The 27,432-nt window shown below is 39.9% G+C and overlaps 1 protein-coding gene and 2 long non-coding RNA genes across 4 annotated transcripts; 2 read left to right on the forward strand and 1 right to left on the reverse strand.

The window, feature by feature from the left end:
* The first annotated feature begins 3,521 nt into the window (after positions 1 to 3,521).
* LOC148790308 (uncharacterized) lies at positions 3,522 to 5,282 on the forward strand. The gene is made up of 2 exons (XR_016078335.1): positions 3,522 to 4,485; positions 4,620 to 5,282. It is a non-coding gene; the product is annotated as an uncharacterized LOC148790308 (long non-coding RNA).
* LOC109114442 (uncharacterized) lies at positions 3,966 to 6,970 on the reverse strand. The gene is made up of 2 exons (XR_016078336.1): positions 5,934 to 6,970; positions 3,966 to 5,815 (listed from the first exon to the last, which is right to left on the reverse strand). It is a non-coding gene; the product is annotated as an uncharacterized LOC109114442 (long non-coding RNA).
* Positions 6,971 to 13,043: 6,073 nt separating this feature from the next.
* Positions 13,044 to 19,723, forward strand: LOC104593679 (Protein kinase superfamily protein). Of its 2 annotated transcripts, none has more exons than XM_010253646.3 (5): positions 13,044 to 13,337; positions 15,526 to 16,889; positions 17,018 to 17,198; positions 17,300 to 17,756; positions 19,299 to 19,723. In XM_010253646.3, the coding sequence occupies exons 1-5, from the start codon at positions 13,087 to 13,089 to the stop codon at positions 19,635 to 19,637; spliced, it is 2,592 nt and encodes an 863-aa protein (XP_010251948.1). In that variant the 5' UTR covers positions 13,044 to 13,086; the 3' UTR covers positions 19,638 to 19,723. The 2 variants fall into 2 exon arrangements, with proteins under 2 accessions (XP_010251948.1, XP_088747208.1); XM_088891082.1 differs by having other exon boundaries at positions 13,078 to 13,337; positions 15,546 to 16,889.
* The last annotated feature ends 7,709 nt before the right edge of the window (positions 19,724 to 27,432 follow it).

Below are 27,432 nucleotides of genomic sequence, written 5' to 3' on the forward strand. Positions count from 1 at the left end.
TAAATATATAAAGTATTTATATAACTTAATTATTATATAAAATATTTTATATATTATATATAAGAATTAAATAATTGATCAAATATGGATATTTATTTAATCGAATCAGGTCATATCCAAATTCGAATCCAATTAACTATTCGGTATGAATAGGATATCAGAATTTTCCGATTAAATATTCGAATTATCCGAATTTGATTCAATTATGTCAAATATTGAATTCAAAACTGGATTTTCGAATACCGTTTACACCCCTAAAGATGGCTATTTATTGTGATATTTGAGCATGTGTAAAATCATTTTAATTTGAACTAAAAAAAAATTGGTTGATCATGCTAACATCATGAAAATATAGGCTCATAAGCACCTCTCAACCAATGGTTATACAAAACTTTTGCTTAGGACTAAGGGATAATATAGGCTCATAAGCACCTCTCAACCAACCATACATTCCTATTTGTGCTTAAATTTGAAATCATGTGGTCAGTGGCAACCATGTTCGCATTTGATTAGTGAATTTTAATACACATATAATGATAACCGCATAGCTTAAGACTTATTGTTTGTGAAATGACCGCACAATGAACATATGATGAAAATATTTCCAAACACCTTAAAACTACTATATTTGAACTAAATGGTGTTTTGACTAAACAAATCAAATTTTGATTGAGAAAATACTTGTCTTCATTTAATAGATTAATCTGTCTTAAGCCATGTTTGGGAGTGCTTATGTTAAAAATAAGTGTCTAAAAATAAGTGCTTATTCAAATGAGCACTTATTTGCATTTGGCACCCAATTTTTTCAAGTGCTTATTTTAAAAATTAAGCACTTATTTCTTATTGAGCGTTTGGTAGTCTTTTTCTATAATAAGCATTTGTGACTATTTTATCCTTCATTTTCTTTCAAATTTTACGAAAGTACTTTTATGAAAGTATATTTTTAGAAGCACTTTTATGAAAACACTTTTATAAAAGTACTTTTACGAAAGTACTTTTATAAAAACACTTTATAGAAGTACTTTTATATAGACACTTTTACAAAAGTACTTTTATGAAAGCACTTTAATAAAAACACTTTTACAAAATTCCATTTTTGAAAGCACTTTTACAAAAGTGCTTTTATAAAATTCAACTAGGGGTAGTTTTATAAGTGGTATTTTAAAATTCAACTAGTGATAATTTTGGAAGAAAAAAATTAAATAAGTGCTTATTGTATAAGCACTTAAAAAAAGCTGAAAATTTGGGCTTAAAAAATAAGCCCTTATTTTTAAAATGAGCACTTATTTTGAGCTTATTTCCCAAACACCAATAAGTGCTTAATGGTGTGGTCCCAACCCCAAAGGCACATTCCCAATCAAGCTCATTGGCTACGGAGTATGCTGACCATGCAATCCAACTGCATGAGATATCCATGCCCTTCTCGTATGCTGTCTAAATCTTTATGAATCATCACAATCATCCCTTATCCATCTGATGACCACTTGAGAGTCTCCATTCACCTCAATCTCTTCAAATCTTACTGTCCATTGACTTTATGGGAAAGCTAGACTATAAGTGAATGATTTAGCTGAGATTTTCAAATAGTTACTAATCATAGAGATAACAAACAGAGATTAATTCTGAATGCAGAAATATCCAGACTTTCTGAGAAAGCTAGCACCTGGAGTATAAGTGAATGACTAGTAGTTAACCCATCCTTTAACCTCTTGACTAGCAAGACTATAAGTGAATGATTTAGCTGATCTTGGTATCAATCTAAACATGATTTTCTCTGCACATCTCTACACACTGATATTGGCATTCTATGATAGATGATATGGTTTATTTTCGTCTTGTTTGTATAATGAATATTCTGCTCTCTACACACTTCATGCACAGTACTCTTTTATAAATCTTCTAAAGAAAATCTTTGAGTCAGTAGACGATGGACCGATCTCTTTTGGCATTTCGTGAATTTTGATACTTTGTTTCATTTAGGTGTAAGAGAGGAAGGCTTGCTACATATGCATTGGTATTTTCATGTATATACTGCAAATCTGGAAGCCTTAAGTTGATTCAATTGAAATTTTAAACAGTGGACGAAATTGCAAGCTTGTCATGCTTTACTGCTTGTTAAGATACAAATTGAAAATTTTTTATGCATATGAAAATAAGTGCTCTCCACGTGGCAATGATTGAGGTTTTGTACTATTAGATTGGAATTTGCAGGGCTCAATTCAGTGATTTAGTCTATCCAGAAAATTGAAAAACTAAATATTACCAGTCAACTTTTAATACTTTTCTTTTTGCTTGTCAATTTCTTATCTACAATTTTGCATTATGATTGATGAAAAAATAGAAATTCACAGAGATTCAAATGTTTGAATTAATATGGATTTGTTTCTTCTGCATGCAGATATTTTAATTCATTGCAGAGTGAGTGCTTCTCTGGATGTTATCTCTCTGACATAAACATGGTCATTTCAGCACCCAACTGGGCAACTGGTAGTGGTTAAACAGTCTTATTTGAACTGTGCATTTTGAGGCTTCTCTCAAAGTTCCTCTCAAAGGAAGGAGAGTTGAGTCATATAAAGGGAACTCTCAAAACAGTACGTTTACTACCTCTACATTCCTTAAGACTCAAACGTCCATAATCAAGCCCTTTTTCAATCAAGTTTTGCATTTAAGAGTTGTTGATATTTTATTCTATTGATTCTGATCATGTCTAAACTAAATGTTCTCAAGGCAACTCTAAATCGCAATTTTGGTGCTTTTAGCCATATTATATGTCGATAACCGATCTTGATTAACATTTAGTACCTTCCAATTTGACATAGAACAGTTTACATCTTGAGTCTTTGAACGTGCATGCTTTAGGGGAAATCTATGCCTTTCTGACTGGTATTTTATTTCATTGGTAAAATATATTCCCTTACCAAGACTGACACCTTTCATTTGCTTGAATGTTGCAAAAAGATATATATATATATATATATAGCTCCATCAAAGGCCTTGGTACAAGAGAAGCTCTGGGATTGGAACTAGAAGCTTGGTTCATGGGCGGTCAATTGTATGGAGCTTATAGGTGACAGCGATTCTTATAACATAAGAAATATACAAGTAGATATTAATCTAACTACACTCCTGACTCCTGAGGTAAATAATTGGGGGTTTTTCCCTTTTTTCCTAACTTATTGAATTCAAATAGACACTGATTCAATTTGATAACATCTGGTTTGATTCGATTGTATATGTATGATATATATATCAATTATTTATTTAGTTTAATTTATTGATTTACAGTTTGATAGGTCAGCTTTTTTTATAGGATAGCTGAACCTATCTATCCCTTTACAAAAGCTGTACTTATTTTGTTATACATAGATGGTTTTGGACTTTTGACGAATAGTTGTATTGCAAAAGTTTCTTTTTTTTGTTCCCTGGTTTTCGCCCACGTACCTTCCATTCCCTCCTATCTCTCCCTCTCGCACGCAGCACTGAACGAGATCTTTTTTCCTTCTTCCTCGGTTTTTACAAAATTATTGGGTTGCTACCGTTATTGGTAGTAGTCAAACTCTGCCCACCATGCACCCATCCACTCCTTTTCTCTCCTTACTAGACGCTACCAAAGCTACCTTCCTCTCCTTCCTTTTCATTTCTATATTTATACTACATCAAATCTGTTCTCGTCTTGCAGCAATGTGTTCAAGTTCTTCATCTTAACCAGCAACCATGCAATCAAGAGTAAATACTAAATAGGTGTACGCAGGGCCCCTCTGCCAGTATATATATTAAAGCGAAAGGGGGTGTTCTTCCCTTTCGCAAAACGGAATCTTACCGTTAGTTATTTACATCAATGAATTGCACGTGTGAGACAAATGTCTATCTCCTCTGATTACTTCCATTTTGCATGCATGACGCGTGTAAATTTTTTCTCTTGTTTGCAGCTTATTTTTCCCGCTCTCCCCACCTTCCCTCCTGTTGCCCCTCTCTTCCCGCTCTCCCTCTCATCTCTACCTCTCTTTCCGCTTCCTCTTTCCTCCCTCATCTGAATCCCCTTCTTCTGTTTTAACCCATGGATTACGATTTGGTTTGCAGTGCGAAGTCTTCCAAGAATCCAGTGTCGTCGAGCTCGTGTCGGCCATGGCCGATGGATGGAACCCTCTGCTAATCCTCAAAGCGTGGCATAGAGAAGGAATCGTGTCAGACGAACAGTCAAGATCCGATCATCCGAAACGTGGTTGCCATGCGTGAGGCAGGCATTTCGCTGGAAGTAATCGTGGGAGAGGCGGAAAGTGATGGAAGCACTCTCTGGCATCGATTTCCTGGTGGTGGATCGCCGGCGGAAGGACTTCGCTAGGGTTCTGAAGCATGCTAGATTGAGCACCCGGGAATCAGGCGAAGAGTATTTGTTCCGGAGATGAAGTTTTGCCTCTAATACTTTACATTTTCCTGTTTCTTTAAAACGAAGAAAAGTCTTCATGGATTCAAGTTGTTCTAATTGTAGGTTGCAGTCATATCTGATTGGATTGAATATTTAATTAGAGAGAGAGAGCACGAAAATCAGATTCAGATAGTGCCCAATCCTTAGTATTCACCACCATCGATAAGTTCTGATCTGTTCTATTGGTTTGCAGCTGATGGAGGCGGTGGGCTTCGATTGGGTTCTTGAGAGCTCTACCCCCTCCCTCCCTAAGAAGCATCTGGACCTTCTCATTGTGAGTTGGCAGATAGCCATGCGGATTGCTTCCAGTATCCTTGTTGACTCGCCCCCATTCATAACCTGTTGGTGTAAGCTTGTATGCAGTTAATGAGCAAGAGCCTGGTGTAAAACTGCAAGTGAGGATGATGCACTTCTCTCCATCCCACTGTTTATTGTTTTCCAGAATCCTAGCATGAGTTGTGAGATCCTGTAAAAGTAGAATGGAAACTCCATCAAGGCCTGATTTTATAATACTGAACTGGTACCACTACAGCCTGCAGTCTGCATGGCCAGGTAAGAAAGCATGCTTAGTTAAAAACAAATACTTGAGGGGACAACTGTGGAAAGCTCATTTGGTTGTGTATGCATCCATCGCAATGGCATGTAAGAAATCATGCTCAGGAGGAGCAGATGGAAGATGGACCTGTTGACGAGTCCCCCACTGTGGTGGCATGGCAATACAGTGGATTTCTTTAACCTGAGGATTGTCTGTGGACTTGTACCATATAGGTACCCTGCAATTTGAGTACGCAGATCTGCTATACAGATAAACTTCTCCAAGATATTTTTTGGCTTGATGTATTTCTATTTCTACCCCGTTTCCTGTTATCGTAAAGTTTCATTCAACGTCTTTAAGCTCTCCATGTTCAAGCCAAAGAGGAACAATAAAACCAGTAAATAAAATACCTTGATGTCAACCGAATTCACATAAATATGATTTGACTCGGAGATAAAGATTTGTGGCTGAGATTGCTCTCACACGCCAATCAGTTTTGGACCCAAAAGCTTGCTTCTCATATGGACTTGTGGTGGTGACAATAAGTTCATCACCGTGCACATTTGTTTTCCTTGTTGTGATAGCTGTAATCTGTCTGGCTTCTTTTGCCAGCAAATGAAATTCTAGAAGCAACAAATCAGCAAAGCGACGAGCATAGACAATTCTATTCAAGCATAGGAGCTAAATATTACCTGCTTCTCAATCTCTGCTATCTGTTGCCTCTGTTGTGAAGGTTGAGTAATCTCAGTTCCTAGTATTATGTCACGAATCTTAGATTGGGTAAGAGCTGAAGTATTCACATTATTCTTCTTGGCATAATCTGATAGTATAAGATTTCTCAATGCAACCTCAACCTGCCTGGTAGAAAATCTTAGCAACAAATAAGTAAACATGAACAGAGGCACATTTTTACAATACTAGGATACGGGCAGGTACAAATTTAATTAGGTCTCTCAAATATTTTGAAGTTACCTTCATCCATTGATCATCTGTGAGAGAAGGCCAGATATTGTGTGGTTCAGTGATAATAGTTTTGTCGGGCTTCAGTAACATTTTTGCCTTCTCGTTCGTTGTTTACGTAGTGCACGCAGAATTAAGATGAGAGGAGAGAATGCGGTATATGATGAGAAGTTCTGATCTGTTCTCTCGTGTTTTGCGGGTGGTGGAGGTGGTGGCGACACCAGGCTTTGATTGGGTTCTTGAGAGGTCTACCCCCACCCTCTCTCTTTCTGTCCTCCCTTACGAATTTTCCCTATGACGATCTGTCCCTTGTGTGTTCCGACTTCTGAGTCTTCTGACCACCCCACTTAAATCAAAGAATCCCACACCTCTTCAATTGATCTTTATCGCTTAATTATCGGGTTCCTTCCTTTCTTTTTATCTTCCCTTTCTCTCCTCTTTTGGCTTACACTTGTTGTGGTGGAAGCTGCCCTTCGTTCTTTTTCAAAAATTCAGTTGGGTTCTTCTATCTCTGTTTCATCTCAACTACGCGGCTCTCTTTGTTGTATATTTTTCTTTTGTTGAATTGATGCGTCACTTTTTTATCCAGGTCTGTAAGTTTCGTTTCTGGGCTGCAAATTTTCTGAGTTCTGAATCGAGAAAAGGGCACAAGGCTATGGAGTTGAGTTCTACTTTGACCCTGCACGGGAAAATCAGGTCTTGAAGGCTTGGAATGTCCTTGCTCGTCGCCAAATCAGTACCCAGCTTATTGAGATGGAATCTCGACCACACAAAGAGCTTTGCTTCGAAGCAAGAACCGTTGCCTTTATCATTTTCTACAAAACTTGTTGGTTCACAAGGTGAATAACATGTTTGATGACTTTGTTTTGTTTGTAAGATGGTTCCATTATGATACATATAAAATTTGTGTTTCTTTTGGGAATTATATGTTTAATAACTTTGTAAGATCGTTTCTGTACTCCTGCATATAAAATTTGCATTTCTTCTCTTTGTTATGTAATATATATTTTTCATAGCTTAATTGGTTCATTACATTATAGACCCGGATTCGGACCCACATTTATAGCTTTTATTGTTCTTTTTTTATTCTTCCACTTACTCGGTATTACTCGCCCGTGCTGAGCACTGGCGCCCCTCGCTAGTTCTTGCTGATTCCAATTCTCATTTTTGTTTCTACAAACTATGGGAATAAGTGATTCCAATTTCAAAGGATTTTGATTCCGATTCTAATTCCAACTGTGAACCAAATAGACCCTAAGACATGTGTTTGTTCTATAAGGCTGTTTCGAAAAGCAGCTTAAGCCCATTTAGCCCATTCCAACAAATGAAGTCTCATTGGCATGGCATAAAATAAAAGGAATATATCATAAGATTGGAGATAATTCAGAATTGTCTGTGGGGATAGAGGAGAAACATGCATATGTGGCCAATGTAGAGGACCTCTTGTGCCATGGGCAGCTCAAATTAGCCATGTCATCCCTCCAAGAGGTAGAATCAGGACACGTCAATTTAAATTGATGTGATAAGAGAGATCACATCGGCGCCCCACGTGAATATCTCAGCGTACATAGTAAACATCTCCCGTATTTTTCATTGGGATGTAGTATGGGAAGTCGATGTAAACTCGTGATAAGAAAGCCAACGTTGTCTAACGGAAAAAGGAAGAGGCAATTAGAAGCTGATCAACATTCTTATCTTCCTCCATTGTCAATGGAGTAGTTAGAGAGTTACCATCATCACAACGACAGGTTTGAGAATTGGAGCCCCAAAACCTTCGATATCTGTCTAGAGCAGCTTTTCCAACAACAAATTGGACAATGCTACAGATACAGCTACGGGTGATGCAGTGGTCAGTATCTCAGCCAATTTCAAAGTTGGGTTCCTTTCGCCGAGATTGCACATCCCATGCCTAGTGGCTTTGAGATATGACATTGGAAGTTGAGGTTAGAAGGTTCATTTTGATTAGGGGAATCCTTCATCTAAAGTGTAGGTCTAGTCCCCAATTAGTGGCTTTGAGATATGACATTGGAAGTTGAGGTTAATTTGTATTAATTGTTAGTTGGGAACAAGTTCAAGACAAATGGAAAAACACTTCCTATTGGTGCATGATGTTGATGTTGTGGACTTCTTTGAAGGTTCCATTCAAAATGGCATTCATTGACTTTATCTAGGATAGAATTTAAGCAGCTGCACTCTCGATTAAACAACTTCGACATTGAGGTGAAGCTCTTGCACTCAAACATATGTTTCACCAACTATTGCTTGATAGCATAGCATAAATGTGTTAATGGTTACAAGCTAGCTTGTCTATAGATTTGTCACACTTGCGTTCGCCCCTTTATCTTTGCTAATGTCATTTTTGTATGCATCATGTTCGGCTTCATGGACTTGGAAGAGTTCAAGTTGTATCTCTTCAAAGATGCCTCTATTGATGAGCTCCTACTCTAATACCCGGTATCACGAGGTCATTCGTCAAGGCCCCGCATGACACTTGTACAAATAGGGTATAATAGAATAGAGGGTTGCAGGCTTGTAATGCTCTTTGTTTGCAACTTTGTATATAAGGGAGGTGTTGCACCGGTAATGTATTTTACAGGTGGAGTACCAACGAAGAAAACCATTTTATAACCTATTAACAAAGGGGAAATTTTGACTTTTCATTATTTCCATGTTTCATAATGTTTAGGATCAGTTTGGAAAGAGTATAAATGCAAATATGTACAGTGCAAAATTGCAAATACATACAAAATATAAGGTTTTGCACTCTACATTTTTGCATTTGTACTCCTTCCAAACTAAGCCTTAAGTCCTTAAGTCTTGTCAGAAATCGTAGTGTGTGCATGTAATAGAAAGAAGAGCAGTGAGGGGTCCTCTCACCACAAAACTCAAACAAGTATCTTCATCCTTTCATTTTACTAGGGGTGGCAACGAGTCGAGCTTTTTATGAGATGTTTGAGCTCGGCTCGGTTTCAACCGAGCTCTAGCCCAATTCACTGGCTCGATTATTAAATTTGAGCTCAGCTCGTTTATGAGATGTTTGAGCTCGGCTTGGTTTCAACCGAGCTCTAGTCCAATTCACTGGCTCGATTATTAAACGAGCCGAGCTCAAGCCTACTAGAGCTCGGCTTGTGAGGCTCGCAAGCCGGCTATATATATATATAATAAAAATATTATAATCTTAATTTTTTAAATATTGAATAAAAAATATTTATATATATAATTTTTTTTTATAAAATATTTTTTCTCAAAAACGAGATTGAGCCGAGCCAAGCCGAGCTCGAGCCTGGTACTATTTGGTTTAGCTCGGCTCAAATCCACCCTTACATTTCGCACACATGTGGTTAGTTATTTTCAAATTAAATCATCAAAAATATAAGAAGTCAAAATAAAAAGCCCTCTAATCACAATTTTCTCTAATAAAATCCATCCACTACTGAAATAAAAACCCACTTAAGTCTTAGGGTCCGTTTGGCTTGCAAGAATAGGGGTCTGGAATCGGAATCGAAATGGGCTATTCCGATTCCAACTGTTTGGTTGGGCGGAATCAGAATCCCATTCCCATTCCTGTTGGAATGGCATTCCCCCATTTGAGGGAATGGCCATTCCTTGCCCCTCCCTTGGGAGTGAAATCCCCTTCCTGCTGATTTTAATTCTCATTCTCATTCCTGTCTAAATCAAACAAACTATAGGAATGGACCATTCCGATTCTGATTCCAATTATGAACCAAACGAATCCTTAATTTTTTTCTAATAGAATCCATTATTACTCTTGCCGGTAAGAACTCTCTCTCTCTCATCCCATTAAATCCCAAATCAATATCTATATGTTAAAACAAGCTTGTGGAGGCATAGTTTTTTTTTCAATTTTTTACTTTTGATTTTCTTTTCTAAATGCTATAAACTATGACTTTTGACTAACTGATGGTGTCTGAACTAGTACAACTCAGGATGGTTGTTGTGGAGACATGGGATCCAATCCCATTGCCACCAAGTTTGGGGGTGTTACGGGTTTGGCATTGTGCTACACAATGGCCCCTACCAGGAACACAGGCATACCACCAACAATAAAAAGAGTGTGTGTGAGAGAGAGAGAACTCTAACCGTTACAATGACAAGAATGGTCTCAGGTGCTCACGAAACAAAATTTACTGACATGTAACAATCTTGGGTAGTCACAAATCCAAGAGAAGCTTTATTAGCTTTCGTTCTATCTAGCAAACATGTAACCAAGAAAAGTTTTACGCAAGTTATTACTTTATTGGCAATTTCTTATTAAAATATTCAGTAAAAAGTATTACGGTAATAGTTCTAACAAATACAGGTTAAATAAGAAAGTCTGAGAGGCTGATTGAAATTGAAATGAAAAGCAATCTTTTAGGTTCTAATGTCAAAGTTAGAGAGGTTGCATACTGACCATAATAAGCAATATATTTACGGTCTACCCCTCACTCTAATATCCTCTTTTGGCATAAATTCCAATGAAAAGGGCTTTTAATGTTTGGTAAGATAGACAGAATGGATGATCCACCGTAACTTGAATCATGGTTTTCAAAATCGGACCGGACCAGATGGCCAGACCAGAAAAATTGGGAATCGGTCACCCGTTTTTCTCTAAAACCGCTTTTTTCTCTAAAACCGTTGATTTTGGTCAGCAAACCGCTGAACCAGCTGGTTAATCATTCAAACCGTTTGAACGGTTTTGACCTTTTTTCAAAATTTTTTAATTTTTTTGTCAGAATGGGCCGACCATTCAACCTGATAACCGAACCCCTGACCAGGTCGGTCACCGGGTTGGTTTTAAAATGATTAATTTACGGCATGGTATATTGGACGACGTAATATTTTTTTTCTTATATATAAATTAGGCTTTCTGAGGACCATTGCTGGAACCAGCTATTGGTCTTCCTATTTTAAGGCAAAAATTACTTCAGCACTTAAAAAGAAGATAAACTATCATGGATCTTCTACTTGGAAGCAGTTAATTGGTTCTGTCCTTCCCCACTTATTAGTATGGTCTCTAACGCTTCACTGGTGGATACCTTGGTTTAGATTGCTGACATACAGGACCATAATGGTGTTTGGAACTTGGTCTAGATCACTGAGAATTCTTTCCATCATGATCGAAAGTGACTCTGAGGTTATGGTTGATACCTCAATCTAGGGCAAAAGCTCCATGGACTACCCTTTATTGGTTGGACTCCATAAGTCACCTATCTTCAAATATGCTTGAAACAAGGCAATACAGTAGCTGACTCACTTTCGAAGCATTCCATACAAAGAGGATCAAACATGAATTTTGACCAGATTTCTTCACTTCCACGAGATTGTTATAAATGTTATTTTGATGATCTCTTGCACATTCCAAAAATTCGATTTTTGTAATTGTTTTTTGGGTTTTGGGCTTTCTTGGAGTGGTGAGGATGTGTTTCGTTTGTTCATGGGTTTTGGGGCAAGGTAGGCTATGTCTTCCCCTGTTTGTTCTCAAATTATTATGATTTGATTTATTAATAAAGTTTCAAGCCAGAGATCTTAAGTGTTAAATCGTGCATACCTCATGAGGCTGGCCTTTATATAGATGACCTACCGTGAGCTTCATGAAATGCGTCCGATATCTCCGGCCCGTCTGGTTTGGAGCTAGTTCTATGCTTAGTGGTGGAACCTGTGCAAACAGGTAATGTCTATCCAATCCCATCCGAAATGGGTAGGGTGATAATTAGCTCTTCCAATGTGGAGTCGTGATTTTGGGGAATTCGAAGGCAATTAACCACTTAAGGGGGAGGTCGCTCGACACGTCAGGCAGGTCACTAACTAGGGCCAGGGCAATTTGGTGGAAACAGGTTGCCTCTTACACCGACCTGAGGTCTTGCCTAGTTATTTGTAGTTTGACCTACCAGGGTGGTACCGAGATCGTTGATACAATTGTGAACTGTCTGAAGTGATCTACTTACGTAGTGCCGAAGTGTCACCCAACTATTCTGCAATGCCACGTGTCATGATGTCATTGGAGGATCAAATTACCCCTCATCATTTTCCATCGCTAAAAATCTCATAGAACTTCTCAATTTTAGATCTTAATTCGACTTTCATTACATATCTCACATTTTATTAGTTCTTTTAGTACAAAATTCAGAAAAAGAAGTATTTAAAATGAATATAGTTCATTATTATTTATGATATATGATAGATCTTTTATTGGCTACAAGCTTTGGGTGGCAAACATTAGAGAGGAAATGAAGAATAAAATATTCAGAAAACATAAAAATATGTTATTAAGGTTTTAGTCTTTCGGATTAAGATTAAGTTAAGTGGTTATTTTGGAAGAATGAGATGATAGTATGTAATGGGGTTATACAACTATCATGAATCTAAGCAAATCAATGTATGATATATCATATATAACATGTATTATAAAATCGGGTTCAAGTTAGTTCGAGTTTATGAATTTCAACCCTAATCCTAATCCAAATATCAACTCGACCCAAATTGGTGCCCCATCCAGCCATTCTGAATCCACCCTACCATCATGAATGGAGGGAGGTAAAGGATTTTGTCTACGGGCAGGGGTGCCCAAAACCGCCCCGTTGCCATTCGTTGCAAATATTACTGAATACACCCTAACCCCTAGGTGGACTCAACGTTTTAAGGCAGCCAATGGGCGCTTGTTTTTTTGGTCCGGCCTGGTTTGATTGCTACAACTGGGTTCGAATGCCACATAATCCAGTTTATCCGATTTCACTCTCAAGTCTCATCCGCCCACGATAAAAAGAGGAAATCGGAGCACATTGCAGCGGCCTGTGGTTGTTCTTAAAACGTAGTGTGAACGCTGCGACAGACGTGTAAGCCTCTGCAGAGGCCTTGATCTCCCATTTGGCCAATGGCGACTCGTGTTGGTTACAACTTAGAATTCGTTAGACAACGTCTGAACCAAAAGCCAACACGTCCACAATCAGCAATTATTCTCTGACCGACCATTGCCCGGGTTTTCAAAGTTCGGCTCACCCACCAATGTACACGTGTCAAAATATATCACCTAGCCATCTCTCTAATCTCTAACTCCATGCTGTCACCACTCACCAGTCACCAGTCGCCGTATTAATATTCTCTTCCTTTCTTCTCGTTAATATAAGAGCAAAAGCTAAGGAGTTGAGGCCGATTTGGCTTCAATATGACCGCAGCTGCTACTACTTGCGTTGCATTGTTTGTAAGTGTGCTGGCTCTCACCGAGCTTGTGAGATGCGTGGCCGGTCAGATTAGTGTTGGATCGATGCTTTCAGCAAAGGAAGACAGGGTGTGGGTGTCGGAAAATGGAACATTTGCTTTTGGTTTCACTCCGGTGGATGTGCAAGACCGATTTCAATTGGCAATTTGGTACGCTCAGCTTCCCGGCGATCGAACTGTTGTTTGGTCAGCTAACCGGTAATTTCCATTAACCAACTGTTTTTCTTGGTGTGAGTTCTAAACTTAAATCTATATCATAAGGTCTGAAAACAAATTAGGTAGGTTCTTAAAAAATCAATGTACATAAGCTATGGCCTGGTCAATTAATTTCCTATCTACAAAAAAACCAAAGGTCCAACACCCTTAGAAACTGCTCAAAATTTTGCAGGAAGAAAGAACCATGAAATCTAAGAAGATAACTAAATTGCTCCATTGCTTGTATTTGTGCTTGGACATGGACTCTGATAATAGATATCATGTTTCTCTCCATAAACCACTTTTTTTATGGTTTCAGAAACATATATAGATTGTTTTTTAAATACAACCAATTTAGAGTTCATTTTCTTTGTAGCCGGAATTGGATTCAGATTCGAAATGATTTATTTTCATAGTCTATTTGGTTCAGACAAGAATCGAAGGCCCCGTTTGCTTTTTGGCAAACTATTTACTCAAGTAAATGTAATTACTTGGGTAAGTTTTTCTTGGAAAATACTTACATATATTTATCTATGTTATTTGATTTCCTAGGTAAATAAGGTAATGACCATTTTAGCCACAAAAATCCATTACTAAAAGGGGTATTTTTGTCCATTCAAATTTTAGCAACTTTCCCCTAGGTGGGAAAGTTATTTACCCACCTAGGAGATAGGTATCACTAATCCAGGTAAATAATAGGCAGGAAAATAAACATTTCTTGATCCCCACATAAATATAAAAAAAGAATATAGGATTGTTGGTCAATGGGAAGTATCAGTTCCCATTGACCAACTTTCCCGCTCTCAAAATTTGAAAAAAAAGAATGCCCCCAAAGTAGAAATTAGAATCAGCTGAAATAGGATTTTATTCTCAAAAAAGGGCCTCAAATAGGAAATATCATTCCACCAAGAATAAGAATGGGATTCCGATTCATGATTTCAAGACAGACGAAGCAACCATATCGGATATGGCCATATGGGCTTGGGCAGTTGCCAGTTGGGCTTTGATGATTAGTCGATATTCTGAGTTGAGTTATTGCCACATGCATGTAGGCAATAGCTGATTGGACGGCCCCAGTTGTTGCTCAGCCTGCAAGTAGGCAGTAGCAAGTTTCTAGGAGCTTTGTCAAAGGTGGGTGTGGGGTGAGGCATTGTCGTAGGTGGGGACCAGAGACAGACCGGCCAGGCCCATGATGTAAAATCCTAGCCCACCTGGCCTTAACCTACGCGAAGGAGGCAAAGGTCAGGCCTATGATGTAAAATCCTAACCCAGCTGAATGTGATGGCTGTTAAGCAGGCTGTGGTATCAATGATAAGAGCACACGTCATGGGTCTCATATATATATTTTAGGGTAAATTGCAGATGGTTAACCTAGGGGGTAGTGAGAGATAGATATGTTGAACTTTCAATTGCAACATCTGAGCTTAGGTTCATCTGTTAGTATTTCGTCAGTTAAACACTACGTAATGTTAAAAATACTGTTCTCGTATATTTTAGAAACCATTTTATAGAGTAAAATTATCACTAGAAAATGCCGTTATCAGGAAATTTGAATTTATTATCTGCTGTCCACATGAAAATATCATGATGGGGAGATATTCAGTTACTTAAAAATGATTTCAGAAATATAAAAAAAAAAAGTATTTTTTACATTATGTAATACTTAATTGATGGCATACTAATGGATGGACCTGAATGTCTATTTTTGAGAATTTAGGGTAATCAAATATTGCAATCGAAAATTCAAAATACCTATCTATTACTAGCCAAAGTATTGGGAACCTATATGTAATTTACCCTATATTTCATTTTATTAGTTCCACAACCTGCCGAACAGCTATTGCTTTCAGCATAACTGAAACGAAAATGAAAATCAGCTCAAAATGGCTGCAAGGCTTGTACGTTTGGTGTAAGGACTCTCTTGAATGGGCTGGATCCCAATCTTCTGAATATGGAGGCCCTGGCCCAGGCCCACCTGTTATTAATGGGCAAAAAGTCTAGATTGTAAATCTATGACCAACTACGATAGAGTATCGCATCATATCTTTCCGGTACCGGTATCATACTTTCCGGTGACTGGTATCATATACGAATCCAAAATATATACCCTTTTCCTATTTTCATCGCAAAAACTTTTGCGCGTCTTTGACTTATAGTCAACAATTCGTTTTTCTCTCAATCATCTAATTAGAAATTCACCGGTCGGAAAAGATGCAATCGTGGAGCTTGACGCTACCGGAAGCCTCGCACTTATCGATCAGAAGACACTCGTCTGGACGTCAAACACCTCCAACCCAGGCGTAAAATCGGCAGCCATGTTAGATTCAGGCAACCTAGTCCTCTACAACGCCACCCGCCACGTCATTTGGCAAAGCTTCTCTCACCCATCTGACACGCTCCTCCCCGGCCAACCGATAACGGTCTCCACAGAGCTAACATCCTCGAATTCACCTTCCCAGGGAGGTTGCTACACCCTGAAGATGCTCCAGCAACCCACCTCACTGAGTCTTGGACTGACGTACAACTCGCCAGAATCCTACGAGACAACGTTGGAGTCTCACAATTACTCGTATTGGTCGGGACCCGAGATATCGAATGTGACAGGGGACGTCGTTGCGCTTTTGGATGAATCCGGAAGCTTTGGAATTATGTACGGAGCCTCGTCGGCCGGAATTGTGTACGTGTACAAGAACGACGGTGACAATGGGAATGGGGGCTTGCCATCGTCAGGGAATAAGTCGGCCTCTGGATCCGTACTCCGGCGGTTGACGCTCGAGACGAACGGGAATTTACGTCTTTACCGGTGGGACAACGATTTAAATGGATCTCGCCAGTGGGTTCCAGAGTGGGCGGCTGTGTCGAAGCCGTGTGACATCGCCGGAATCTGTGGCAATGGGATATGCACTCTAGATGGAAGCAAGACCAATGCGAGCTGCACTTGCTTGCCAGGGACCTATCCTGTTGGACCTGACAAAAGATGCTCGGAGAGTTCATCGTTGAATGCCAATTGCAATAATTCTCATCGAAATTCCTCGTCTCGGTTCAAGATCACGACTGTGCAACAGACCAACTACTACTTCTCTGAATCGTCTGTGCTCGCAAATTACAGCGATATTACAACAACCTCAGAGTGTGGTGATGCTTGTTTATCAGACTGCGAGTGTGTGGCTTCAGTGTACGGTCTCAACGAGGAGAAGGCTTACTGTTGGGTACTGAAGAGCTTAGAGTTCGGGGGTTATGAAGACCCGGGCTCGACCCTGTTCGTCAAAGTTGTGGCCAATGGTTCAGAAACACCTGCAGACGACACCAAAAGATCTGGGGGTTCCTCAGAACATTCTGATAGTCGTCGCAACAAGGTTGTGATTCTCCCAGTTGTTCTCTGCATGACTGTTGTTATTGGGTTGCTCTGCTTCTTGTTATATTATAGCATTCGCAGGCGGAGAACCTTAAAAAAAGAACTCGAAAGCTCTTTAACAGTGTCAGGTGCTCCTTCGAACTTCAGCTACCGGAAATTGCAGAGTGCCACCACCAATTTCTCTCAGTTGCTCGGGACAGGTAAAAATCAGGTTCATCAGTTTCGGAAACTACATGTCAAGATTCAAGAACAATGAATGGTTTTCATTAGAAACAGAGTAAAATGCATGATCTCCAAATGAACCATGTTCTATTTTTTATCTCTCCAGGGGGTTTTGGGTGTGTATTCAAGGGAGTACTTGGAGATGGGACCTTGGTTGCAGTAAAGAAGTTAGAAAGGGTTTTACCTCATGGAGAGAAAGAATTCATCACAGAAGTAAATACCATTGGTTCAATGCACCACATGAATTTGGTTCGCCTGTGTGGCTTCTGCTCAGAGGGACAGCATCGGTAAAGCTTTCCTGTTACTAGAATTCTTTTCTTCATTCTTTTCTCTCGCTTGTTCTACTATCAATGCAAGATGAATTAATTAATCCTAACTCCTGTTGCAGGCTTCTGGTGTATGAGTTCATGAAAAATGGATCACTGGACAAATGGATTTTTCCCAATTCATACAGTAAACGAGACAGGCTACTGGATTGGCAAACTCGTTTCCACATAGCCATTGCTACTGCACAAGGAATTGCGTATTTTCATGAGCAGTGCAGAAATCGGATTATCCACTGTGACATCAAGCCAGAGAATATTCTGTTAGATGAGAACTTCTGCCCAAAAGTATCAGATTTTGGTCTGGCCAAGTTGATGGGAAGAGAGCACTCTCATGTCGTTACCATGGTTCGGGGCACCAGAGGCTACTTGGCTCCGGAATGGGTCAGCAACCGTCCTATTACAGTCAAGGCTGATGTTTATAGCTATGGCATGCTTCTTTTAGAGATCATAGGCGGCCGGAGAAACCTGGATATGTCTTTGGATGCAGAGGATTTCTTCTACCCTGGATGGGCATTCAAGGTACCCTCCAAATTCTTCAAATAGTCTATGTCAGTGAGTAGAACCGCCGTTGACCCCGATGGTCGGATGGTTTGGCCCGGGAACCGTCCAGGCAATCGGTTCTGTTTTACCCCAAACCCAGTCCTGGCCAAAAACCGTTGGATCAGTCAACAACCCGTTGACCCGGGTGGTTGAACCATTGAACCATCGACTCATTCAATGGTTTTTTGCTGTTTTTTTATTTTATTTTATTTTTATCAGAACAAGCCATCCGTTCGAACTAGTTGATCAAACCGTCAACCCGGAAACCAGTGGCCAAAACTATTACATTTTTGGGTCGTTTTTTAAAACCATGAGTAGAACAGATATTCATGCTTGTCTTCATAAAATTAAAGAGCACCCTGCACCCATATCATCATCATCATCATCTAAGCCTTATCCCAGCTATATATTGGATCATTACACCAATCTGGATCTCCTACTCACAAAAACCCAACCCACATCTATCCAGCTGTACATCGGGAACATCTTGTCATAAATGGTAACATGCAAATGTGGAAAATATTCCCAATGTAGGGCTGTAGTGATGTGTGGGAGGGAGATCCGAACTGCAATTACATGAATCTTGTTTCGACATTCCATTCTGTTCAATATGAGACTGAATCTGCTACCCACAAACTGTTTCGGGAAAATCTCCCTTGCAATTCATGGAGAGATGTTCCCAATACACATGGTGGTTGTTTTCCATGGGCAGGGATGTGGAAACAGTTTGTGGGCAGCAAATCCAAAGTGGTTCAATGCTATATTCATTGTTAAATTATGACCATTTAAACCCACCCACGGAACACCATTGCCGTGCATTGGGAACATCTCCCTATAAATGAAAAGGGAGATATTCCCGATGCACAGCTGTGGGTAGGGATATGGGAACAACTTGTGGATAGCAGATTCGAGCTCATTTAAACCATTTCTCAGAGATCACATCTCTGCCCCACAACGTCTCCACCGTGTATTAGGAACATCTCCCGATGATAATACCAGCCTCAATGATGTCACCACCGGGAGATGTTCTCAATATATAGCGGGGATGTGCTGTGGGGCGCCTCCTTGTGGGGTGGAGGTGTGAACTCCATTTCTCACTACTTTGACCCATGTCCATTTTGCTCTGCCCCTAGACCTTCTAGCACCTGCAGCTTGTAACTGAATGCTTTTCTCTTACCGGTGTGTTTTAGGTGGTCTATTATGTGCATAACCAAACCATTTTAGTCTATTTCTCTCATCTTATAGCAGGATTTATTCCTAAGTTCCTTCAAATGACTTCAGTTTCTGAACCTATCATTTCTAGTTTTAAAACGAATACCCACATACGACGTTCAATTTTGGAGTTGGGACTGACCTTTGCAATGACTACTATTGTGGGGGTTCAACCATGCATGTCATCAAAAGCTAAATTGTTCAATTCTTGGGGAAATTAATCTGATTTATGGATGCTTTAATTTATGGACAACCTGAGAGACATTTTTCTTTGTTAAGTAGTAACCTTGCAAATATTGGTTCCTCCAGGCGATGACAAATGGAACACCAATGAAGGTTGCAGACAAACGTCTAGAAGGAGCAGTAGACAGAAAGGAGCTGGTGAGGGCCATGAAAGTTGCGTTCTGGTGCATCCAGGATGAGGTGTTGATGAGACCCTCAATGGGAGAAGTAGTCAAGATGTTGGAAGGATCATTTGAGATAAATGAACCACCCATGCCTCAGACTGTATTAGAATTGATTGAAGAAGGCCTAGATCATGTGTATAGGGCCATGAAGAGGGAGTTTAACCATTGCAGCTCCTTCACCATCAATAGCCACCCATCATCTCATGCTACATGTAGTTATTCTACCATGTCACCAAGATGATCAACATCAACTGAAACTGGCTTTTGCAGGCCAAAAAGATAAGACTAGTTATTCCATATAAATTATTACACTGCACATTTATACTATCTAATGTTTTGCATTGAAGTCATTCACATTCTTTTTAGACTGTGTTTGGTTTGAAGGAAAAAGTAAGGAAAGGAAGGGACATGTAGGGAAACCTTTACAAACCTCGTATAGGTTTTCCTACAATTCCCTACCTTTTCCTTCAAATCAAATATAGCCTTAGTTCGTTGGAGAAATGAAGGAATCACCGGCCGTTTGGAAAAGGGAAGGGCACCCAAATGTAATTCATGATGACGATAAGGCCCTAAACCGTTGACGTGTTGTAACTATTGGTGGTGTACACCTTGTAGTGTTGTAAATCATGTTTATAATTTCTGTTCTTATAGATCACTCAATTCTTTCTTGTAATTTGAATCTATATCTATACTACTTAAAAAGTACAAATAGTCTCACTAATATTTCTGAAACTTTTTGAGGATAATTTTTTTTCTTCCATATTTAAATTTACTGATAAAAAATGAGGGCACAAGGATAATCAATTACTAGTATTAAATGAGTTGAAAAGAGACAAGTATAAGATATTCAATGCATTCAATTTCTTCTCTTTAAATCCAACACTTAAGGTATTAATTTGCATTCAACTTCATTGAATCAGCATCTTTATTTCTTCTCATCATCAAATTCTATTAATTAAATCCATACATAGTAAATTAAGGGAAATTGTCTAAAACTCACCATGAGTTTTCAACATTTCTCTTAAACTCACCACAACTTTTCAAAATGTCTAAAACTCACCATGTTAGTAAGTTTTTTATTTTCAAAACTCATCTTCCGTTAGTGCACCGTTAATGCTTCTTAACAGAGGTGTCCATGTCAGCATAAATAACAATTTTCATGACTAAATTACCCTTGAATTGTGAGTTAGAGGAAAAATGGTCTTCTTCGGTTTTCAATTTTCTTGTTTTTTTTTGTATTTTTAGTGTTTTGTTATAATTTCTAATGTTTTTTATAATTTCTATTTCTTTACATTTTCTATTTTCTACAATCTATAAATTTTATTGTGTTCTTGTTATTTATTTACAATTTCTGTGTTTTTCTATAATTTTTATTTTCTGATTTTGTTTTTCAATTTCTATAGCTTTTATCATTTGAAAATAATTTTTTATTTTGTTTGCAATTTCTATAATTTTTATATTTTTTGTAATTTCTATGCTTTTATGTATTTTATATTTGAAAATATTTTTTTGAACTTTTCCTTTTTTCATGTCTAAATATTAAAATGGTAATATATTAACACCTGTTAATTTATTTGTATATATTTTATATTTTTCTATGAAGGTTAAAATGGTTATATATTAACACCCGTTAGTCTATTTAACGTCAAGTTAGTGACATGGTGAGTTTTAGATATTTTGAAAAGTTGTGGTGAGTTGAAGAGAAATGTTGAAAACTCATGGTGAGTTTTAGATAATTTCCCATAAATTAATAATCCCAATAACATAAAAAACATACTTTTAAAATCTATGTTGTCACAATTAAATAATAAAATTCAAAAACATATAAAATGCAAAAAAAATAAAAATTTTAAAAAAATTGGAAACGTTTTTAACATTATATATTCGACATATTAAACAGAGACAAGTACAATAGAAGATAAAAGGATTTAAGGACTGGTTCTAATTGGATCCAATCCATTGGCAATCCTAGATTTGATATTGTTTGTTTGTGAGAAGTAAAATAGAAGATAAAATGATAGGATCAATAGATTGAGTTCACATCCGCACCCCACAAAACATGCCCCATGGGTGCCCCACAACATATCCCAACTAGGGGTGCAACTTGGGCGGGCCCAACCTGAGCCTGAACCAGCCCAACCCGGAATTTTACACGGGCTGGGCCTGGATTTTTGGTCCTCGGGCTGGGCTTAGGCCCAAGAAGTCGGGCTTTTTTATTTTTCGGGCAAGGCTCGAGCCTAGCCCTTAGATAGTCCAAGCCTGGCTAAATTATATACATTTATACATACATATATGTGTGTGTGTGTGTATAAATGTTGCATACATATTTACATATATAAATATATGTATATATATTTGCATAAATACATTTATATATGTATAATTTTAGAGTGGGTTCATTGACCAACCCGAGCCCGGCCCGGGCCCAAGCCCAACTCGAGTTCATCAAATTACAAGGCGGGCTGGCTCGGATTGGGAAAATCGGGCTTGACCTCGGGCTCGGGCCTTAAGCCCAAATTTTAGGGTCGGGCCTGGGTTGGCCATAAACCTGGCCCAACCCGCCCGACTTGCACCCCTAATCCCAACCCGTGTATTGGAACATCTCCCAATGACAAGTATAAGACATGTTCCCAATGCACACTGTTGTGATGTGTATGTGGGGCACCCAACATGAACTCTACTAGACTCTTCACCCTATAAAAGAGGATGGTAGCAAAAGGAAGGTTGGTTGTTTTGAGAATAAGATAGGAAACAAAATGACGTGGTTCCTACCTTTATATGAGGAGTCTGTATTTCCTACCTAAGACAACTCTACCCACACCTACCCACATAACATTGCATCAATACATGGGGACGTGTCATCCTCTTACATGTTATTATGCACCGAGAGATATTCCAAATGTATGGATAGTGTTTTGTGGGCAAGCATGAATAGAGTTCTTGTGCGCAAGAAATCCGAGTCTTATATGAAAGGAAATCAATGTATGACGAAAGTGGTGCAGATTTTGCATTGATAGGAACGCTTTTTTTTTTTAATTTTTGATAAAAGCTAGCAATGCAAATCATAGTTATAAACAAATGGATGCAAAACATCGGATGTAAATTTTGCATCCCGTTTAGATTTATACCGCAAACATACAGATTACAAAGCGTAGAATTTTGAGGATTTTTCTTGGCTCATTCAAGGAAGGAAGAATTCATCCCCCCCATGATTTTTTATTGGTCCAAGTCAATTAATAAGCCAACTAGGATTAAGAGAGGGCCACTTACACAGCTAACGATGGCCTCACCCTTAGTTTTTCCCACCATTATCTCAAGAGTTTTTCTTTTATAGGATTCAAATCAAAACAGAGCAGAATTTCATTTGTGATTTCCCATCTCCAATAAAACCCTACACCAAAGCAACTCGTTAGGTGATTTCCCAGCTCTCAAAAGTTCAAACAGAAAGATTCTTGTCTACATGTCCATTGGTTTAATCTACTTAATAGTAGTGCTAGGTTTGATTTTTTTTGAGTAGTACGCTTCATTCAATCCTTATATATAAGAACATAAATTGGTTATTCATCTAACCAATACTTCTCTTTTCTTTATTTATTATCTTCTCCCCATTAGACGTTGTTGAGAAAAGGGATATGATGAAGGGTAATTTGGCACGACCTAGAAAGAAGGGGACACGTAGACGCGATCTGCTCGAGGGGTGACAACTTAGCCAAATGAACCCGGCCCGCAACATTCGGAGTTCGGATGTTCAGCCACCTCGGCGTAGAGACACCTCGACACTCAATCCAGTTTAGAACTAAAGAACCGAAGTACCAATTCAGAGCTAAAGAGCCGAAACGCCACGTAATCGGCTCGAAAGGCCTCCCCAACGAACCCCGAATTTTTCGGATCATAACAAGACTCATCCTAGCTCCGCCTGAATCGGAGGTCAACAATAAACTTTATCAACACATTGCTCTCCTTCAAAAACGGAATAGATCTTATCTGCACAGCCCGGAGATCCTAGAGCTCTTTCGTAAGGCCCACAACTATTCCATTATATAAGGACATAAAACCCCAAGGCAAAGGTACGCATGATTATTTTACTCACTGGCACTCAAGCATGCAAGTATTTATCTCGCATCCACAATATAGTACTAACTTAAGCATCAGAGCAACCTCGCCAGGTTAGCTACCCTAGGTTCTTTGATCTACTATTTTGCAGATTGGTCCAGCTCGTCACGCAACTAGAATTCGGATCGTCTTCCAACTAGGAGTATCTAGATCGCACACCATCAGGATACTTGCAGAGTGATGGTATGTGATCTGGTGCTCCCTATTGGTAGATAATTCGGACGCCAAACTGAATAGATCACCTAGCTAAACTATAAAGAAAAAGATCAGAGTGTTCAGATTACTTTATCTAGGGTGGACACTATAAAATGTACTACTAAAAAAATCAAGAAAATAAACAAAATAAGAGAAAAAAAAAATCAAACCTATCGTTACTATTAAAGTAGATTAAACCAATGGACGTGTAGATAAGAATCATTCTGTTTGAACTTTTATAAGTTGGGAAATCACCTAACAAATTGTTTTGGTATAGGGTTTTTCTTGGAGATGGAAAATCACAAATGAAGTAATGTTCTGTTTTGATTTGAATACTATAGAAGAAACACTCTTGAGAAAACGGTGGAAAAAAATAACGGGTAAGGCCACCGTTAGCTGTGTAAGTGGCCTTCCCCATAGGATGAATTCGTCCTTCCTTGAATGAGCCAAGAAAAAATCCGAATTTTGATGAATTCCAGTCGGTTGGTTTTCTCCGACTCCACGACAGAAACCTATCCAAATCGATTTTTTCTGACTCTTTAGAGAGTGGAAAAGATGACTTCGATAGCAGATTATGTCACCTGGGTCTCCCACCCAAACGCTCAAACCAACGCCCCGAGCCCAAACCATCTTATACTCTCTACAAAACTGCTCAGAAAATCTCATATTTCATTTCCCTTTCTCGAAAAAATGGGATCCGCCGGTCTTGTTTTTCTGTAGCTTCGTTCTTCTCCCCGTTTGCCAAAGCCTTACCGGTAAATGGCTTTTCTCTTTCCTTCACTGGAAGTCGCCTCCATTTCTGGCGGCGTACGTGGCGAGATTCCTCTCAAGCTTTTCTGCAAAACGAACCCTAGAAATGGCATAAGCTTCAAACCTGGGGCTATAGTTCGTTCAAGTGTCAAAGATTGTCAGGTTAAGGTTTCGGCTTTTGAGGAGAATCTGAAGCTTTCTCATAAATTTTCTACTCCGATTAAGCCGAGTTCTCCATTGTCTTCAAAGCATAATAAAGAGGAAGAAGAAAAGCAGAATTACTACGTGAATACGGGGTATGCGATCCGGACTCTCAGGGAGGAGTTTCGAGAAAGATTCTACCGGGAGCCCCGTTTTGATATTTTACACGTTCAAGTTGGAAATTTTGATTTTAATTCCTGTTTTCGGTTTGTTATCTTTTGTCTTTTGATGGACAGGAAAACGTTTATGTGTTTTATTCGCTTCGATCGTATCGAAGGTTTGTCAATTCTGTAGATACATCTGGAACGGACCCGTCAGATTCTTCTGTCGTGTAGTGACTGGTCCAGTAGTGCCTACTGCCTAGTACACTTTGTCTAATCTAGGTGGTCTGATTGATGGGTCAGTAGCCGACTCTCCACCGTTAGTTGATTCTGTCTACTGTCAAAGTAATAGGTTCTACATAGTCAATGTAGCAATTGCATTCTTCTCACACTACTTAACTACTCCAGGTTTTGAATTGTGGCTAAATATTCATTGTTCGAGCCTTGGAGTTTCTGGTTGTGTTCCTTATTTCTCTGTATATTTTTCCAATATTATGCCTTTGATTAGAGTTATCCATGATAACATATTCTAACTACAAAGATGGATTTTGGAATCCATGGATGTGGTCGGATCATAAATGGGCAGAGTAGAAAGTCAAGAATTTAATAGGTATTTGATGAGGGCAGATTTGGCCCTCCAGTGAAATTGTGACATGTGGCACCTCGTGACAATTAGGCAACACTCAGACAATAACTTACCAAGTTGGTGTCCCACTCGGGCACCGGTCTGGTGCGGCCTGCATGCGGCCTATGCACTTTCTGCGCGCAGCCTGCGCTCGGCCTACACGACCTGGCCGACCTGGATCAACCTGGCACATGATCCGACTTGGATCAGCCCGGCACATGATCCGACCTAACCGACTTGGATCAGCCCGGCACATGATCCGACCTAACCGACCTAACCGACCTGGCCGACCTGGCAACCCATAAGACGCCCACCGATAAACTCGGCATACATACACCACGAGCTCGGTAGCTCGCCAAGGAGCTCGGTAGCTCACCAAAGAGCTCGCCACAAGCAGCTCGGCAGAGCTCGCCACAAGCAGCTCGGCAGAGCTCGCCACAAGCAGCTCGGCATAGCCCAAGGAGCTCGACATAGCTCCCCCAGGCAGCTCGCCACTTGTAGGGTAGCTCGGTACAGAAGAGCAGTTTGGCATATCGCAGGAAGATCTCCTGCCTGACAACCGTACCTGACAAATCTGGAGACTCGCGCCCACATCTCTCGCCAGGCGGCACCTTGCCTGGCAGAGCCGTACTCTGCAACAGTCGCCTGCACCCGCCGCCTCAGCTCTGACAGCGACGATGGCAGAGAGACAGGCGGTTGTACCTGACTTGACAGAGGCGGTCACGCCTAATTTGACAGGACACCGCTATATAAGGACTCCAACCCCCAAAGGCAAGGGGGAGGAGGAGAGAAGGAAAAAATGGAGGTAATCCCTGCTCTCTAGCTCTCTCATTCCTCTAATATCATCTTCAAACTCTCGACAATCAGAGTGCTAACTTAGGCATCGGAGAGTCCCCGCCGGGTAAATACCCCCGGGCCCCCTGGTTCAGTTCTCGTAGGTTCCTCAGCTCCCGCCGCCTACAAAGAGGAGGAAAAGATGGAGTTCTCGCAGGTCCCTCAGCTCCCACCGCCTACAAAGGAGAGGAGATCACCTCATGCAGAGGGCAGTTGGGTTGCGCTACACCAGGGAGCTCCACCATCCTCTTGAGTTACAGGCCGCCTAAGAGCAGGTCAAATGACGAGTCCACCAAGGTAGCTCACCACCACGGAGCTCAGTATAGCTCTCCCCTGGGCAGTTCACCATCAGGGAGTTCGGCGTAGCTCTCCCCAGCTCGACATAGCTCGGGCAGCTCGGCATAGCTCCCTAGCTCGGCATAGCTCTCCCCAGCTCGGCATAGCTCTCCTCCAGACAGTTAGCCATTAGGGAGGCAGTTAGCCACTAGGGAGCTTGTCACCAAGTAGCTCGTCACCAGGGAGCTCGTCACCAAGTAGCTCGTCACCAGGTAGCTCACCACCAGGGAGCTCATCACCAGGTAGCTCACCACCAGGGAGCTCATCACCAAGTAGCTCGTCACCAGGTAGCTCACCACCAGAGAACTCGTCACCAAGTAGCTCACCACCAGGGAGTTCGTCACCAAGTAGCTCACCACCAGCCAGTTCACCACCAGGGAGCTCCACCATCCTCTCCTGAGAGTAGGTCAAATGACGAGGCACTTAGCCAAAAAAAATTGATACATCACAAAAAATGATACGTGACCATAACCGATTACATCAATTGGCACCATCTGTGAAAATACGCTACAAAAAGCTAAGTTCTCATCCTACAAAATAATCATAGAAGTACTGGATGTCATTCCCAACTCACCTACAAAGTTTTCAGTACTAGATGTGAAGGAATTGATTGAAGCCCTTGGTTGCCCCTCAACTCCAAAGGCTACATATTTTGAGATCACATCCTCTCCCCTTCCACATTTTGGTGATGTTTGTCAAGATGAGGTATAATCTGGCTTTTAACAACGTCTTGCTTTGAGGCGTGCTACAAGATCTTGAAAGAAAGGTTTGCTGATTGGCTTTTCAAAGTTTGGTTTATTCTGTAATAAGGTGGAGAAGAATTTCAGTTTGGGAACATCATCATCTGAAACAACAACTTTGTTATCAAAGACCTTTCCTAA

This window comes from Nelumbo nucifera, chromosome 7 (genome assembly GCF_055504915.1).
Source record: "Nelumbo nucifera cultivar China Antique chromosome 7, China Antique-T2T, whole genome shotgun sequence".
NCBI classification, from domain to species: domain Eukaryota; kingdom Viridiplantae; phylum Streptophyta; class Magnoliopsida; order Proteales; family Nelumbonaceae; genus Nelumbo; species Nelumbo nucifera.

What these genes read in the sequence shown, in the direction of transcription:
- LOC104593679 (XM_010253646.3), top strand. Translation starts at nt 13,087, where the DNA reads ATGACCGCAGCTGCTACTACTTGCGTTGCATTGTTTGTAAGTGTGCTG. An exon ending in GTTGTTTGGTCAGCTAACCG is followed by an intron (nt 13,338 to 15,525) that starts GTAATTTCCATT and finishes TCATCTAATTAG; the next exon opens with AAATTCACCGGTCGGAAAAG. An exon ending in CTCTCAGTTGCTCGGGACAG is followed by an intron (nt 16,890 to 17,017) that starts GTAAAAATCAGG and finishes TTATCTCTCCAG; the next exon opens with GGGGTTTTGGGTGTGTATTC.